The 15,310-nt window shown below is 38.2% G+C and overlaps 1 protein-coding gene, 1 long non-coding RNA gene and 1 other non-coding gene across 3 annotated transcripts in view; 1 reads left to right on the forward strand and 2 right to left on the reverse strand.

Moving 5' to 3' along the window:
* The window catches only part of LOC141583736 (uncharacterized), a 43,310-nt gene extending 38,787 nt beyond the window's left edge, over nt 1–4,523 (forward strand). Inside the window, exon 3 of the long non-coding RNA XR_012516596.1 lies at nt 4,398–4,523. This is a non-coding gene — a long non-coding RNA (uncharacterized LOC141583736). The remainder of the gene's footprint in view (nt 1–4,397) is intronic.
* On the reverse strand, nt 4,402–4,565 carry LOC120366510 (U1 spliceosomal RNA). The gene has a single exon (XR_005581160.1). It is a non-coding gene; the product is annotated as a U1 spliceosomal RNA (small nuclear RNA).
* A 5,848-nt stretch (nt 4,566–10,413) lies between these two features.
* Nucleotides 10,414–14,494, reverse strand: KLHL9 (kelch like family member 9). Its single transcript, XM_003928119.4, has one exon. It carries the CDS (start codon nt 14,250–14,252, stop codon nt 12,399–12,401), a length of 1,854 nt encoding a protein of 617 aa, XP_003928168.1. The 5' UTR covers nt 14,253–14,494; the 3' UTR covers nt 10,414–12,398.
* Between the last annotated feature and the right edge of the window lie 816 nt (nt 14,495–15,310).

The following is a 15,310-nucleotide window of genomic DNA, read 5'->3' on the forward strand; positions in this document are numbered from 1 at the left end:
AACCTCCAACCTTAGCCTCCCAAATGCTGGAATTACAGGCATGAGCCACCTCACCTAGAGAACTTGTACTTTCGAATAGGGAGAAAGTTGCATTTTTACCTTGTAATAATTAAAATTTGTCCAATGATCATTGCTACATTTTCAAAATTTGTTGTTTATAAATATAATCAGCTTGCCTTCTGATTTCTTTTGGTTGGTGAGGATAGAGGGGTACTTAAATATTTACAGTAAAAGTCAGGTCTTACCCAAACTCTGCACATTGCCCTTAAACCTTTAATCTGCCTTCAAATCCAAAAGGAACATTAATTCTATTTGTTAATAAATCATTTTAAATATCTCTGCTCCAGGCAATTTACTTGTCCTTGTGGATATACTGCTAAGTTAAATAAAGACTTTACTTTTTTTTTAGTGGAGCACTCTTCCTGAGAAGACAGCTCTAAACAGTAAGTAGGTAGATAGGAACTCTTCTAGAGTTCCATGAAGGAGATGAACAGTTCACTGTAATAGATGATATCAGCTGAAGTGAATTCAGTTTTACTTATGCTTTCTTACTGAAATCGTATCTGATGACTGTTGATTCACTTTGAGCAGTTGCATGAACTAGAAACTAAAGTGAAATATGGAATCATCCACCTTGAAACTTCAAGTAAGTAGCAAATACCTTTTATTTGCTGGCTCGGCGGAGGGTGCCAGTTACAATGAAAAAAGTAGACATATTCTCTGCTTCCAGGGAGTGACAGAGCTTCCAGTCTGGTGGGATGTGGGCAAGTGAGCACTTAATTAAAGTAATGCTAATGACTGTGACAGGGAAAGTACTGGATTCTGGAAGCATGTAGGACTTGTTTCTGTCAGGGAATACATCCAGAGGAAGTAACTACTAAGGTGGCATCTAAAGGATCTGTGGGAGTTAACCAAGTACATGTGTGATGCTCAAAAGATCCCAAACAGGGAGCAGCAGATGTGAATGCGTGGTGACCAGAGGGAGCATGCAGGAGCAAACAGTGAGGAGGATTTAGAAATAGGTAGAGATGGAAGGTAGGGAGGAGAAAGAAGTTAGAATAGGAAGCAGGTTGCATTGTAAAAGGCTTTGCAAGCAGTTATGGGATTATGATTCACAGAAATTATCACTAGAAATATTGGTATGTTTTGAGCAGTGCATTGATGTAACCAGATCCATATTAGAAAAAACTCTTACAGCTGCTTTTTGAAAACTAGATTGGAGTTTGCTTGCACATACTAGTTAGAAAGGTGGGAAGTGGACCCATTAGGACAGAGTTACTGTACCCAAGGAGATAGATAGGGTTTGGAAGGTATTTATTAGGTTGTAGTAAACAGTAAAGCTGAATGTTAAGACTGATGACTAAACAGAGGTATTAAGATGTGGTGCTTGCTGAATTTCGGGGATGCCATAGAAACAAGCTCTAGACTAAGCTTCCGGGTAAAGTATCAAAAATCAAGGGCCGGGCGCGGTGGCTCAAGCCTGTAATCCCAGCACTTTGGGAGGCCGAGGCGGGTGGATCACAAGGTCGAGAGATCGAGACCATCCTGGTCAACATGGTGAAACCCCGTCTCTACTAAAAATACAAAAAAATTAGCTGGGCATGGTGGCACGTGCCTGTAATCCCAGCTACTCAGGAGGCTGAGGCAGGAGAATTGCCTGAACCCAGGAGGCGGAGGTTGCGGTGAGCCGAGATCGCGCCATTGCACTCCAGCCTGGGTAACAAGAGCGAAACTCCGTCTCAAAAAAAAAAAAAAAAAAAAAAAAAAAAAAAAAAAAAAAAAAAAATCAAACGAGAGAACTGTCCAGATACAAAAACCCACTGTTGATGACGCTGCTCTAGTAAGAACTAGAAGCAACTTCCATTCTCTGATGCCATTTCTTTGCCTAAAACCTGAACTTCCCACCATAGAAAGCCACCAACTCAGCCAACAACTATAGAAACACCATGCAGAATCTGTATCTTCTTGTGGACATGTTAGGATCAAAGTTCATGCAGATGCTTCAGATTGGCAAGTCTTTCTTAGTGCCAATGTCCTATCTATAAGGGAGGCTTGCAATTTACATTATGTTGCCAGCATTGGTGAATTAGTTTTCCATTGATGCATAATTAATTAATCAAAAACTCAGCAGTTTAAAACAACAAATATTTATTACTTAACAGTTTTTGTGAATCAAATATTGAAGAGCAGCTTCTGTGGGCTTAGAATGGCTCATGAATTGCAATCAAGATGCCAGCTGTGGCTGCAGTTGTCTGAAGGTCCTATTTGGGCTGGTGGATCTGTTTCTAACATGGGTCGCTCACATGACCACTGACAGGAAGCCTCAGCTCCTCATCACAGTCACGTGGGCCTCTCCATGGAGCTACGTGGTATGTGCTCCCAACATGGCAGTTGGCTTCCACTACAGGAAGTGACAGAAGAGAGATAAACATGGAGGAAATGCACATTTTTAAAAAATGATTTAGTCTATTATTTAAACACCATTGTTTCATTGTATTCATTAGATGGGAATCACTAAATCCAACACATAGTCAAAAGGAGGAAAAAATAATATGAGAAAATCTGTGAATATATTCTAAATCAACCACAACTAGAATAACAGAATTCATAATGTGAGAGTATCCCTTAATGTAGATAGGCTGTTTTACAGATGATGAGTAGCCATGGTTATGATAGATGATGAAATGATGATACTATAGATATCAAAAGGAAAGCAACGTTGGATTTGGGGGCTGAGTTGCAATGGATCTCCTTGATCTCGTAGAGGCTTTCCCAAATGGTAGTCACGAACCTGTTGTAAGTGGCTAGACTATCTACTAGGTAAGTGGTAAGGGTGAATGGGAAGTGTAGACATTGAAGCACAAGAAGTGAACAAAATAGACATACTAGTGGAATCCATAACTTATTCCCCTTGCACGATAAAGTACAGCTAGTCCAGGGCATGGGGGAGATTATTAGTGGAGAGCCAGCCTTGAAGATCAGAAAACTCTTTTTCTGGCTGGGCGCAGTGGCTGGCACTGTAACCCCAGCACTTTGGGAGGCCAAGGTGGATGGATCACCTGGGGTCAGGAGTTCGAGACCAGCCTGACCAAAATGGCGAAACCCTGTCTCTACTAAAAATACAAAAATTAGCCGGGTGTGTTGGTTAGCCTGTAATACCAGCTACTCCAGAGGCTGAAGCAAGAGAATCACTTGAACCTGGGAGGTGGAGGTTTCAGTGAGCCGAGATCATGCCTCTGCACTCCAACCTGGGCCACAAGAGAGAAACTCTGTCTAAAAAAAAAAAAAAAGAAAAAGAAAAAGGAAGAAAACTTCTTCCTCAATCTTTAAGTGATGCCTTCAAGTATGTGTGTGTGTAGATGTGTGTATGTATGTATACACACACACACACACACACACACACACATATATACATATGAATGAAAGGTGAAAGATTTTATCTGGAGAAGCGTGGAGAGAGTAACAAAAAATTGAAGTAAACATTGCCTTAAATTAGGTTTTTATATTAAGTATGTTTTGGTTCATGATTTAACATGAATTAGAAATAAGTTTTAATGGATCACCAATTCTTGTCTGGAAGAATGTTTTAACTTCCAAGTTACAGAAGTATAGTCCCTAAGTAAGATAAAGTTGTTTGAATCAGTAGACGTTAGACCTGCCCCCGATCTCTATCACACACAAACATGTACTCTGCTGACTGGCACTTGGTAAAATGAGGCAAAGAATGATAAACTTCCATTATAAGAGATTGTAAGGCTACATTGAAACAGCCTTCTGGCAGATGGAACAGTAAAGAATTAGACATACTCTTTGGACTTACAATTAGAGAAGGAGCTCTAGACAATGAAATATCTGAAGTTTGGGTTATCTGGTTGCTGTCAATAGCTTTATACACATCTTGTTCTACAATTGCATGAAATCTATTCTTTTTCCTTCAGTTCTATGTAGAAAAGAAATATGAACTCTTGATATCCTTAAGGAGGCACTTTTTTGCTTCTTCAGTTCTATTAAGAAAAGGTATGTGCACTCTTGATATCCTTCAGGAGGCACTACTAAGAGATCACCTGTTGTTACACACACACACATCTTCAGGAAAAAAATGCTCAGTATATGAAAATATTTTGTACTGAGACACTATCTTCGAGAATGAGAAAATGGATAGTTAATGTCATTCTTACTGTTCACACAGTCAATAAATAGGCTTTCTTTGAGCCCATGGATGGCACTAAGAAAAATTCTGATCAGCTGGTCCAGAAACTATTTTGTATAAAACACATGTGTATTCTTAACTGTCGCTGGCTGAGTGGGTGAAAATTATGTGGCTATAGCAGTCGTGATTTGATCCTCATATCCATATGAGCAAACTAACATAAAAAATTCTTTTTTTTTTTTTTAAGAGACCAGGGGAGAGTGTGAATGCAGTCCCCCACTACCACAAATTATGCAGTTGAGTTTCCCACATTTGGGGAAATTGCAGGGGCCAGCACATCCAGTGTGCAATGGATAAGCCTCGCCCTGGGAAAACCACCTTTGTGATCCTGGTATATCCCCTGCCAGGTAAGTATATAAAAAATTCTTAAATATTATGAAGTCATCATATTTACTTATAACTGGATATAATGCATAATACATCCTTTCTGCTGTTGAAAAGAGTTACTCTATACATGTCTTTGTGATGAGGCTCTCTACTAAAAACTAAAAATAAAAATGGTAGGGGGAATCCACTCAAAGGAAAAAGCAAGTAGTGGATACAAATGCTTAGAATCCAGATGAAATATTGCAGATTTTAAAATTCAATGTATATTAACTTATAAGTAAAGCTCACAGCTATTTAAATCTGTATTTTATGTAGTATAAAAAATATGTTCTTCTCTTTATTTGATCTACCATGCCCCAAGAATTACCAAAGGTTTTTAATATTCACTTATGTAATTGATATAAGCTGCTAACTTTGAACTTTCACGTGTTATCAAAATTTCTGGGTTTTGCTATTACTGTTGTTTTGATAAAGGAGATGTATTTTCTGTAACCCAGTTAAACAAAGACTTCAATGGCAGAATAACAGTCGCCCCTGGAAAGCAATTGTTCTGAGAGTGTTACAGAGGAACTACCTACTCTGTGTAGTAGTGCATTTGGCTAATGTACACAATTCAACAGTTTTGTTATGTGTCCTTAATGAATATCTAAGTCTTTCATCCAGCCATTAAATATATGCTCAACAATGGAATACTAGAGAATGCAGATAAAGTATCAAAATTAGGGTGGGAAGAATCTTTAAAAATCCATTTAAAAATATTTTAATGGAAGGTCTAATGTGGTCATATTAGGAAGCAAATAATAGTTTCATGCTTAGATGACTAATTTTGGCTTATTTTCTGTCACTTATTAATTCTAGAAATATACTTACTACCCAAAAGGTATGAAACTTGAATCATTTTACTACGCTTGCCAAATTGCATTCTAAATTGTATTCTAATTGACAATGCACTCAGCAATATGAGTGCTTTCTAACACAACAGTAAAAAACAATTAAAAGACTTTTTAAAAAAAAAAAAAAGACCTGAGAAAAATTTAAATGTCATCTCAATAAATTTTACTAAACAAATGAAGAAATGAGTAGTTAATAACACCCTGTTCACATAGACAAGAAATAGCCTTTCTTTCAGCCCATGGTTGGTACTAAAAAAAAATTTGGATCAGCTGGTACAGAAATCATTTTGTAATTAAAATATACATCCCTAATTTTTTTTTTTTTTTTGAGACGGAGTTTCGCTCTTGTTACCTAGGCTGGAGTGCAATGGCGCGATCTCGGCTCACCGCAACCTCCGCCTCCTGGGTTCAGGCAATTCTCCTGCCTCAGCCTCCTGAGCAGCTGGGATTACAGGCACGCACCACCATGCCCAGCCAATTTTTTGTATTTTTTAGTAGAGACGGGGTTTCACCATGTTGACCAGTATGGTCTTGATCTCTTGGCCTCGTGATCCACCCGCCTCGGCCTCCCAAAGTGCTGGGATTACAGGCGTGAGCCACCGCGCCTGGCCACATCCCTAATTTTTTAAGCCTCCTAATAAGGAACTTCATCACCAAGATCAAGGATATTTCCCTTTAACAAAGGAATTCTAAAACTAGAATTATCTCTAATAAAATTACGCATAAGACACAATTCCTTGGTCACTACTATAATTTTGCTGGAAGTATGAACCAATGCTTTAATGTTTCATATAAACAAATAATATGAAATTGGCTTTTATAATATGCAGATAATGGTTACTTAAGGCGAAAATATGAGAAATGACCCAAAAAACTGAAGAATCAAAGAGAGTTGGTAGACAGAAAACCAATATGCTAAAACCATATATTTCCGGCCGGGCACGGTGGCTCAAGCCTGTAATCCCAGCACTTTGGGAGGCCGAGGCGGGTGGATCACGAGGTCAAGAGATGGAGACCATCCTGGTCAACATGGTGAAACCCCGTCTCTACCAAAAATACAAAAAATTAGCTGGGCATGGTGGCACGTGTCTGTAATCCCAGCTACTCAGGAGGCTGAGGCAGGAGAATTGCCTGAACCCAGGAGGCGGAGGTTGCGGTGAGCCGAGATCACGCCATTGCACTCCAGCCTGGGTAACAAGAGCGAAACTCCGTCGCAAAAAAACAACAACAACAACAACAAAAAAAAAAACCATATATTTCCTACTTCTATCAAGAGTTCAGAATTTAACCTAACAAAATCCCATTCAAAGCAGAAAGACACACACACGTATATATCGAAGACAACTCAACTTGAAAAAAGATTATTGGAACTGAAGAAAAAGACTCTAAATTGATTGCCCATAATATACGATTTAATATGTTTTTAATTTTTATTTATTTTCACATATAATTTATTGACTTTCCATTATTGTAGGTAAAGATTGAAACTTTTTTTTCTCCCCATCCCCTGCTGACCCTCCCCAGCCCCCCACCGCTCAACAGGCCCCAGCGCATCATGTTCCCCTCCCTGTGACCATGTTTTCTCACTGTTCAACACCCGCTGCAAGTGAGAACATGGGGTGTTTGGTTTTCTGTTCTTGTGTCAGTTGGCTGAGAATGATGGTTTCCAGATTTATCCATACCCCTACAATGGTCATGCACTCACCCTTTTTTATGGCTGTGTAGTATTCCATGGTGTATATATGTGGACCAAAGGATTATAAATCATTCCATTATAAAAACACATGCCCATGTATGTTCATTGCGGCACTGTTTACAAAGGCAAAGATCTGGAACCAACCCAAATATGTTTTTTAAAACCATAAAAATTCATCAAGGAAATACAGAGATTTAAAAAGCAGTTAAGAAAAAATTGGATAACAAATTGAAAAAATACATTAGATTTTATGCCAAAAGTTTGGTAGAAAGTTTTATCAACAACAGCTTAAAATACTGGGATAATTATACCACCTAATGATTAAAAAGAAATTCAAGAAAGCATTAAAAAATGACAAAAAAACTAATTCTGCTACATTGCAAAGAATAAAACAAACTGATTTTTTTTGCTCACAGAAAAAAACAAGTGGGCAAATACTATAAACAGAGAATAAGGATTAATCTCAATATAGCCAGATGCAGTGGCTCACTGCAATTTTAACCCTTGGAGAGGCCAAAATGGGAGGATCGCTGGAGACCAGGAATTTGAGACCAGCCTGGTCAACATAGCGAGACCCCATCTCAAAAAAAAAAAAAAAAAAAAAAAAAAAAAGATTAATCTTAATATAAAAAGGAAATTTTTATTAATTTTTAGGAAAACTCATTCATACTGTAACTAGAATGAAAAGCTACTTAACAGGAGACAAGCAGTAAATGCCACTTTTAACATGTCAAGAACTAGTACTCACAAAGCTACAGAGCTATAAAATCAAGAACAAGTAATACCACATCAGTACAATGTAATAAACACCACCACCACACATACCCCTTTAATTTAAAAAGCAAAAATATCACCAAAAGGTCAAAATACAAAAAAGATGAACATATTTGATCACATAGAGAAAAAATATGTAGAGTATATAAAAGTATTTATAGCAAATAGGAAAATTAAAGCAAAAGACAGGAGCAAATGATTCACATATGAAAAATACACATGCTCAATAAACAAGAAATTGTAACTAATAATTAAAGATATGTAAATCCATACAGTAAAATGACAAGAACTGCTAAGATTTCCTTTGAAATAGTTACTGAACACAGTTCTGCTAGAAATGCCTATTGGTACAATCCTAGAAATACGTTTTAAGACCCTAAAAAAGCTAACACTGTATGATTCAGATTTTACTTAGCATTTATCATAGGGTAGTAGATATGGGCAAAGGTTTATGTAAGAATATTAAATCTTGCTTTATTATGGTAAAAATTTATGATAGACATTTAAATACACATAAAGAAATGGAATAGTTTGGCATGTTCATAGAATGAAATATTATAGAGACACTAAACACTTTCAAAAACAATAATCTGAAAATCATTAAGATGAAGCAAAAGTCAAATTATAAAATCCCAACTTTACTAGTAACAACTATCATTCACTGATTGCTTGTGTGTATATCTTATGCTAATCCCTTTATATCATCTCCTTACAACTCTGATACACACAGAATTATTAATGACCACACCCAACCTCATAAATGACAAAACTGAAGTTTTAGGGAGTTAAACTTACCCCACGATCTTTCAGCAGTTGTTTACAATCGGTTGAGCTGGCGATGGGACATTGGTTTTAATTCTCTATGGTATGTTTATGTAGTTTAGAAATGTCCCATAGGAGCTTACTATTTTTATAGTGAGAACAAAATAACTTTAATTACAAAAATTTAAACATGAGAGAAATGTTTAAACTACATAGGTCAACTACATATATATTACTGCTAGCAAGTGGGAAAGAAATTTAAGTCTGGATTTATCTGAGTAAAAATGGAATCTGTTTTTCTAAATACATGTGTATTTGATAATTAGAAAAAAACTTACAAATTATTTTTTAATATACATAGCTTTTAAAAAATAAGAAAAAGTCATGATAATAGGAGTCTGTATCTTTGGAAAGTTGATTTGTTTTCATTATCCAGCTTTTAGGTTAAGGTCTGGCATATTTGAAAAATGTTTGACAAATGCCTGCGTGTGTGTGTGTGTGTGTGTGTGTGTGTGTGTGTGTGTGTGTGTATAAATAATATACTCAGTATTAACAGAAGTTATCTTCAGCATGTGGAATCACTGATAATTACTTTTTATTTTCCTGTACCTTCTATAATAGACATATCAAAAAAGCTAACAAATGTTGATTTTTTGAATACTTATCAGAAAACTAAAAAAAGAAATGTTAACAGAACACTTTGTGTGCTTTTAGTTTTTATCCTCTATTTTCCTAGTATGACTTTTCTTTAAAAAATTACCAGCTTATGAAAATAGATCTCTTTCCAGATAATCATTTCAAGCACCTACAATTTCAGTCTCTATAAGGAACACCAGGTTTAATGAGCAGTACAGGTTAAATACCCCTTATCTGAAATGGTTGGGACCAGAAGTGTTTTGGATTTTGGAATATTTGCATGGACAGGAGGTATCCTGGTGGAGGGACCCAAGTCTAAACAAAATTACTTCAAACTTCATTTACATTATATATATATTGTATACGCATAGCCTGAAAGTAATTATATGTAATAGTCTAAATAATGTTGTGCATAAAACTAAGAAGTCTTCACTGTATTTGGACTGTAACCTGTCACATGAGGTCAGGTGTGGAATTTTCTACTTGTGCCATACTGTTGGTCCTCAAAAAGTTTTGAATTTTGGAGCATTTTGGATTAGGGGTGCTCAACCTGTATTTCATTAGTCAGCAACCTGTATGATTAACAAGAGAACTGTCAACTGCAGAATGTGGAAAAGTAAAAGGAGAGGTAGGGTGTGTGAAGCTAGAGGTGGGGATCTAGACAGAGCAGTTTACCTGGTAAAGCAATACTTGTTTCATTAGGAAGCACCAGGGTCAGACATAAGACGTAATAAAAGGCACATTTTTTTCAATAAAAGGAAAAGCTTGTACAAAGTATCAGCAGGGCAGTACCACCTTGGCATGTCAGAATTAGCACTGACATACTACATAACATATAAACTATACCAAAATTATCCCCTAACCCTATCTCTACTAAAAATACAAAATTAGCTGGGTGTGGTGGTGCATGCCTGTAATCCCAGCTACTCGGGAGCCAGAGGCAAGAGAATCACTTGAACCTAGGAGGCAGAGTTTGCAGTGAGCATTGCACTCCAGACTAGACAGAGTGACACCCTGTCTCAAAAAAAAAAAAAGACAAATTTGATAGCAAAAATTAACTGAACAGCCTTGCCTTTGCAAAATTATAATAGATTGAGGAAAGAAATGCAAGCAAATGCAAGTTAAATACCATTTATTATATAAAGAGGTCCTATAACTTGATACGAAAAACAAAGCAACTCCGATAGGTAACACAAGGTCAAAACGACAGGAACATTTGGTCAAAGAAACACAGTTACCCATAATACACAGATATTCAAGCTCATTAGTAATCAAGAAAGGATTGGGATGTACTTCTTGCTTATTCAATAAAGTTAACAATAATTTCTACTTTTTCTATTTTTCAAATGTATTCAAATGTGCTATTTTTAGTAATAAAAACTGAGTTATTAAAAAACATACAAAGTATGAAAATTTCTGCAAATGCAAAAATCATAAAAAGCATTCAAATGAATCAACACTTGTATGGGCAGTAAGTTTCAGATCCCTAGAGCCAATTCATTTTGCCTTAGTTCCTGAGTTTTATTATGGGATTGTCAATAAAGAGAAAGTTGTTTCTGATGTACACTCTGACAATCTTCCAGGTATAGGTGTATATGTGTGTGTGTGTGTTTGTGTATACATATATCTATATGTATACACACACAGACACATATGTGTATATATAAATTTTTTTTCTTCAGGTAGACAATTATTCCAGGAAAGTACCTCTTCAGAATCACTCATTACAAGGAATTCCTGTAACTCCATTTGCTGATAAAGTACTATTAAAAAATTACATGGTTCTCAACCAGTAGGGATACCATTGGTATTGAAGAGGCTGAAGGTCGACTTTAGTACTGCTTGTAAGACCATAGTGTTCTAGACACTCCACAGCTGGCTTCTTAGGGAATCTGAAGTTGGTCTTGTCTTTCAGACATGGCCAAAACAACATTTTTCCTCACTGATGCAGAAGAAAATGTATCTCCTGCTTGTGCAGATCATAGCATCAAGGCAGATCACACAGCTCAGAATGCGCTGGACTCTTAACAGCACCAGGGCATTCACCCCAAACTGCAAAATAATCACATTACGATGACTAATTTGTGAGGCTGAACTTAAAACCCTATAGCTTTCTTCAGAATATTTTTTTTTTTGCTTTCTTCATAAGTTTTACTGACCAAAAATGTGGAAAAAAGCAGAGCCTACATTTTCTGTGCAAAAGCAATTCTCTGAAACCTGAACTTTACCAATCTGTGTAAAAGTACTCTACAGAAAATCTACAAGCAGAAGAAAAGTAATGTAAGCTTCATCTGAAATAACAATTTAGTCACATAACAAATTTGGTTTTTGATTTAGTATGCTGTAGTCCTTATCTATCTAAATTCAGTGTGACTATATAGACATGTATTCTCTGGTATTGAGTTTCCATTTGAATAGAAATGGCTGCTTTGTGGAAGAAAGAAACTTAAAAACAATTTCAGCATAGTTGAAATGCCAAACAATTTTTAAATTATGCATGTATATTTGTATTATGTGTGTGTATTTTCTTCTCCTTTCTCCCTCTTTTGCTCTCTCTAGAGAGAGATACCAAATACTGGCTTGGTGCTACACTGTTTTTTTCTAGTTAATATTTTTTATTATTTCTGTAAGAAACTTCAAATATTCCGAATGTAATCACGCAATCAAGTAAATTGACAGAGACATGTCAAAAATTATGAAAACAGGGAGATAGCTATTAATACTCAGCAACCTTTAGTTATTTTTAGGTTACAGTGGCCTCCCTCTGACATTTTGGAGTCAAAGATGAAAACTCAACTTTGAGGCATAATGGACATAATTACACATTTACCACAGTCATCTACAATTTTATATAACATCACAAGAAGACATCTAAACATTTTTCTACATCTATTTTTTTTCATTTGTTAAAACAGCTAGCTATGTTAAATACATTTTCAGAATGCATGTGTTAGCCATTTGATAAACACACTAAGCCAAACAAGACAAATAACATCAGTTACCTTTATATCTAATAACTGTACCAGTCACTGTAAGATAGAACTGAAGGGGAAGTATTAGATCACCCACGATGTACTGCAAAGGTTATTACACCTTAAACCTAAGAATGATCTGAAGGTGCTGAAAGAGGTGATTCTCTAGAAGGTGACCCATGATTTTCTTCGGGTGGAAAAACTGTGAGTGTACAAGCTCGAATGCCACCAAGTGACTCTGGAAGATCAAAAACTTTATGCCACTCATCTTTTTCTGGGTCATATTTCTGGACAATTTCTACCATACAACGATTATTCCAAGAATATCCACCAACAACGTAGATTTTATTTTCAAAGACAGCAACTCCAACATCACTTTGACCTCTTAACATGGCAGCAATTGGGGTCCACTGGTCAAGGGTTGGTGAATAGTATTCACAGCTTAGAACATCATCATAATCACTTGTTCCTCTGAAGTGATTGCCACCAATGACATAGAGCTTGTCTCCAACTGTACACATGCAATGCAGACCTCTGACTGTAGTCATTGGAGCCTTTTGCATCCATTTGTCTGTATCTGGGTCAAAACACATGAGCTCATTTTGGAAAGTGTCATGAGTAATTCCTCCTGAAATATACATTAAGCCTCCATATACTGTTCCCGCATGTCCATAGTGGGGTTCACTCATTTTTGCAACATAGCTCCACTCATTCATTCTTGGATTGTAACATTCTACTGTGGCTAGTTCACCAGCTGCACTGCGCCCACCAACTGCATACAAATGTCCTTTGAGGGCACTCAAGTGAAAGAAGGTGCGCTTTTCATTTAATGATGCAACCTGCATCCATTTATTATACCGAGGATCAAATCTGAAAACTGTATCAACAGCAGTTTTTCCTTTTGTATCATAATTACTTTGACCACCAACTACATATAGAAAGTTTCCAATGACAGCAATGCCATGCTGGTAACGGGGAGCATCCATTGGGGCTAAAGATCTCCATTCTTGTGCCCTTTCATCATACATCCGTAATTCTTTACTGACAACCAGCTGCTGCCTCAAAACTCCTCCTAATGTAACCAAGTGAGTGGAGTCTGATCGAATGGCAGTTCTATCTGACTGCATCACTGGCTGCATATATGGCATCATTTGGTAATTGCTAGCTTCCAAAAGCAGATTCACACAGGTATTATCTGTTCTCATGAAATCTACTGTCTGCACGTAATTGATGAGGTCCTGTGGTGTCATCAGTGGAAATCGAATATTCTTCATTAATTTTGCAGCATAATCCATCCGAGGGTCTTCCAACCTTAGCCAGCGACAGGCAGCCTTAAAGAGTTCAAGTTCGGTACAGTGCTTAAGACTATTACTGGAAAGCACAAAGGCAAGCCGTTCAAAAGGGAGTTTTAGAAACTCTCCAGTACTCAATAAAGCAGGAAAGTTCTTCAGGATGAAATTATTAACATATTTATCCACTTCTATAAGATTGTAGGTGTTAGCAATTCGTCCAACCTCAACACAGTTATCTAAAGAGACTCCTGATATAAGAAATACTTTACAGAAGTCCAAAACAGGTAGTATTTGTAAAAAGCTGGCAGCCTCAAGTGTGTCCTGAAGACTGTCCATATTAAGAGAAAGTTTTGCAGTATAAATAAAATCAATGATTTTCTTCAGACCAACCTTGTTCACCCCATGAAGCTTAATGCACATCAAATCCTGTTCTTTCATTCCACCTGTGAACATAGCCTTGAAATAATCACTAGCAGACGCCATCATAGCTCTGTGAACGGGGAAGATTTCATCTCCATCGCCTGGTACGAGGGTCACATCACAAAGCAATCCTTCTATTCTAAGCTGATCAAAGCCTTGCAGTACCACCGAACTGTGAGTATTGCTGGTAAAAAAGCGTGTGGTTCCTGCCTTACAAGGCTGCAAATGGGCAGAGACGCCCATTTCGCCGTTACCAAGGGACACTTTCATGTGAAGGCTTTCCTCCCGCACAGAGATGCAAGCCGGAGAAAGACGTTATAACCGGAATGTTTTACAGGCAACGAGGTGTCCGCAAAGGACAGAGAGCTCCTTTCCTTATCAAAGGAAGGCAGTCACTGCGGCACCCCTCGGGCCACGCCAGTCAGTCATCCACTGAAAATCGCCCTGTCGCAAGACCACAAAGGGCTGTGGACCTCAAATCTGATTATTAGCCAGATGAGTCATGACCTGAAGGCGGATAAATGACCCGGTTTACCTCGTCCGGCCTGCGCCGCAGCTCCTTCAGCAGTTCCGCTTCGGGCAAAGAGGAGGCGCCGCCACGTCCTGCGGCTCCAGGGCCCGCTCGGCGGCGAGTCCGGGCTCCTCAGCGAGCTGCCTGCTGCGCCCTCCGCTGTACCTACAGTGTCACAGCGGCCACCGGCCAGCCTTTGAGCAAGGGCCTGGAACACAGGCCTGGGCCTGGGCTTGGGCCTGGAACACCGTCCTAGCTCCGGACGCCGAGCGGCTCCTTCCGGGAAAGCCTAGTCCCAGGATCCCCCGGGGTGGGAGCGGCCGTTGCGGCCACTGCGGCTGCGCGGCCTCCGGATCTCGTCAGCGGGCGGACGTCGCGGGTGGTGAAGCGGGTGGAGGAGCGCGGCCGCCGGGGGCTGCGGGGCTGGGGAAGCGGCGCTGTCGGGGTGGATTCCAGCCCGGCGTCTCAGAGTTGCCTTGTACTTGGGACTAAATAGAACAGAATGTGTGCATGTATGTTATGCTGCATGTTTGATGTAAGGTTTTCGCGTATTTGAGCTCTTAACGTTCCCCAAATGCGTAATTTTTTAAAGCTTTACACTTCCTAGCTTCTGTTTTTTTGAATAGCAGTGAAATGCAGGTTTTTTATAAATTGAGCGAAAACCTGGTAGAAGAGTAGGGGAGGATTAGTTTTTTACAAAACGATAATTGGCCCACACTATTTAATAGATACCTCGGTTACAATTTTGGTTCATATTTTGGAATTTGTTGTCATCTCAAGCACAAAGTATTTGTCTCTTTGCTAGATTGTGACTTTA

This window comes from Saimiri boliviensis, chromosome 2, assembly GCF_048565385.1.
Source record: "Saimiri boliviensis isolate mSaiBol1 chromosome 2, mSaiBol1.pri, whole genome shotgun sequence".
In the NCBI taxonomy this organism is placed as follows: domain Eukaryota; kingdom Metazoa; phylum Chordata; class Mammalia; order Primates; family Cebidae; genus Saimiri; species Saimiri boliviensis.

Bases quoted from the DNA above. Each gene is read 5' to 3' on its own strand.
- KLHL9 (XM_003928119.4), bottom strand. From the start codon at position 14,252: ATGAAAGTGTCCCTTGGTAACGGCGAAATGGGCGTCTCTGCCCATTTG.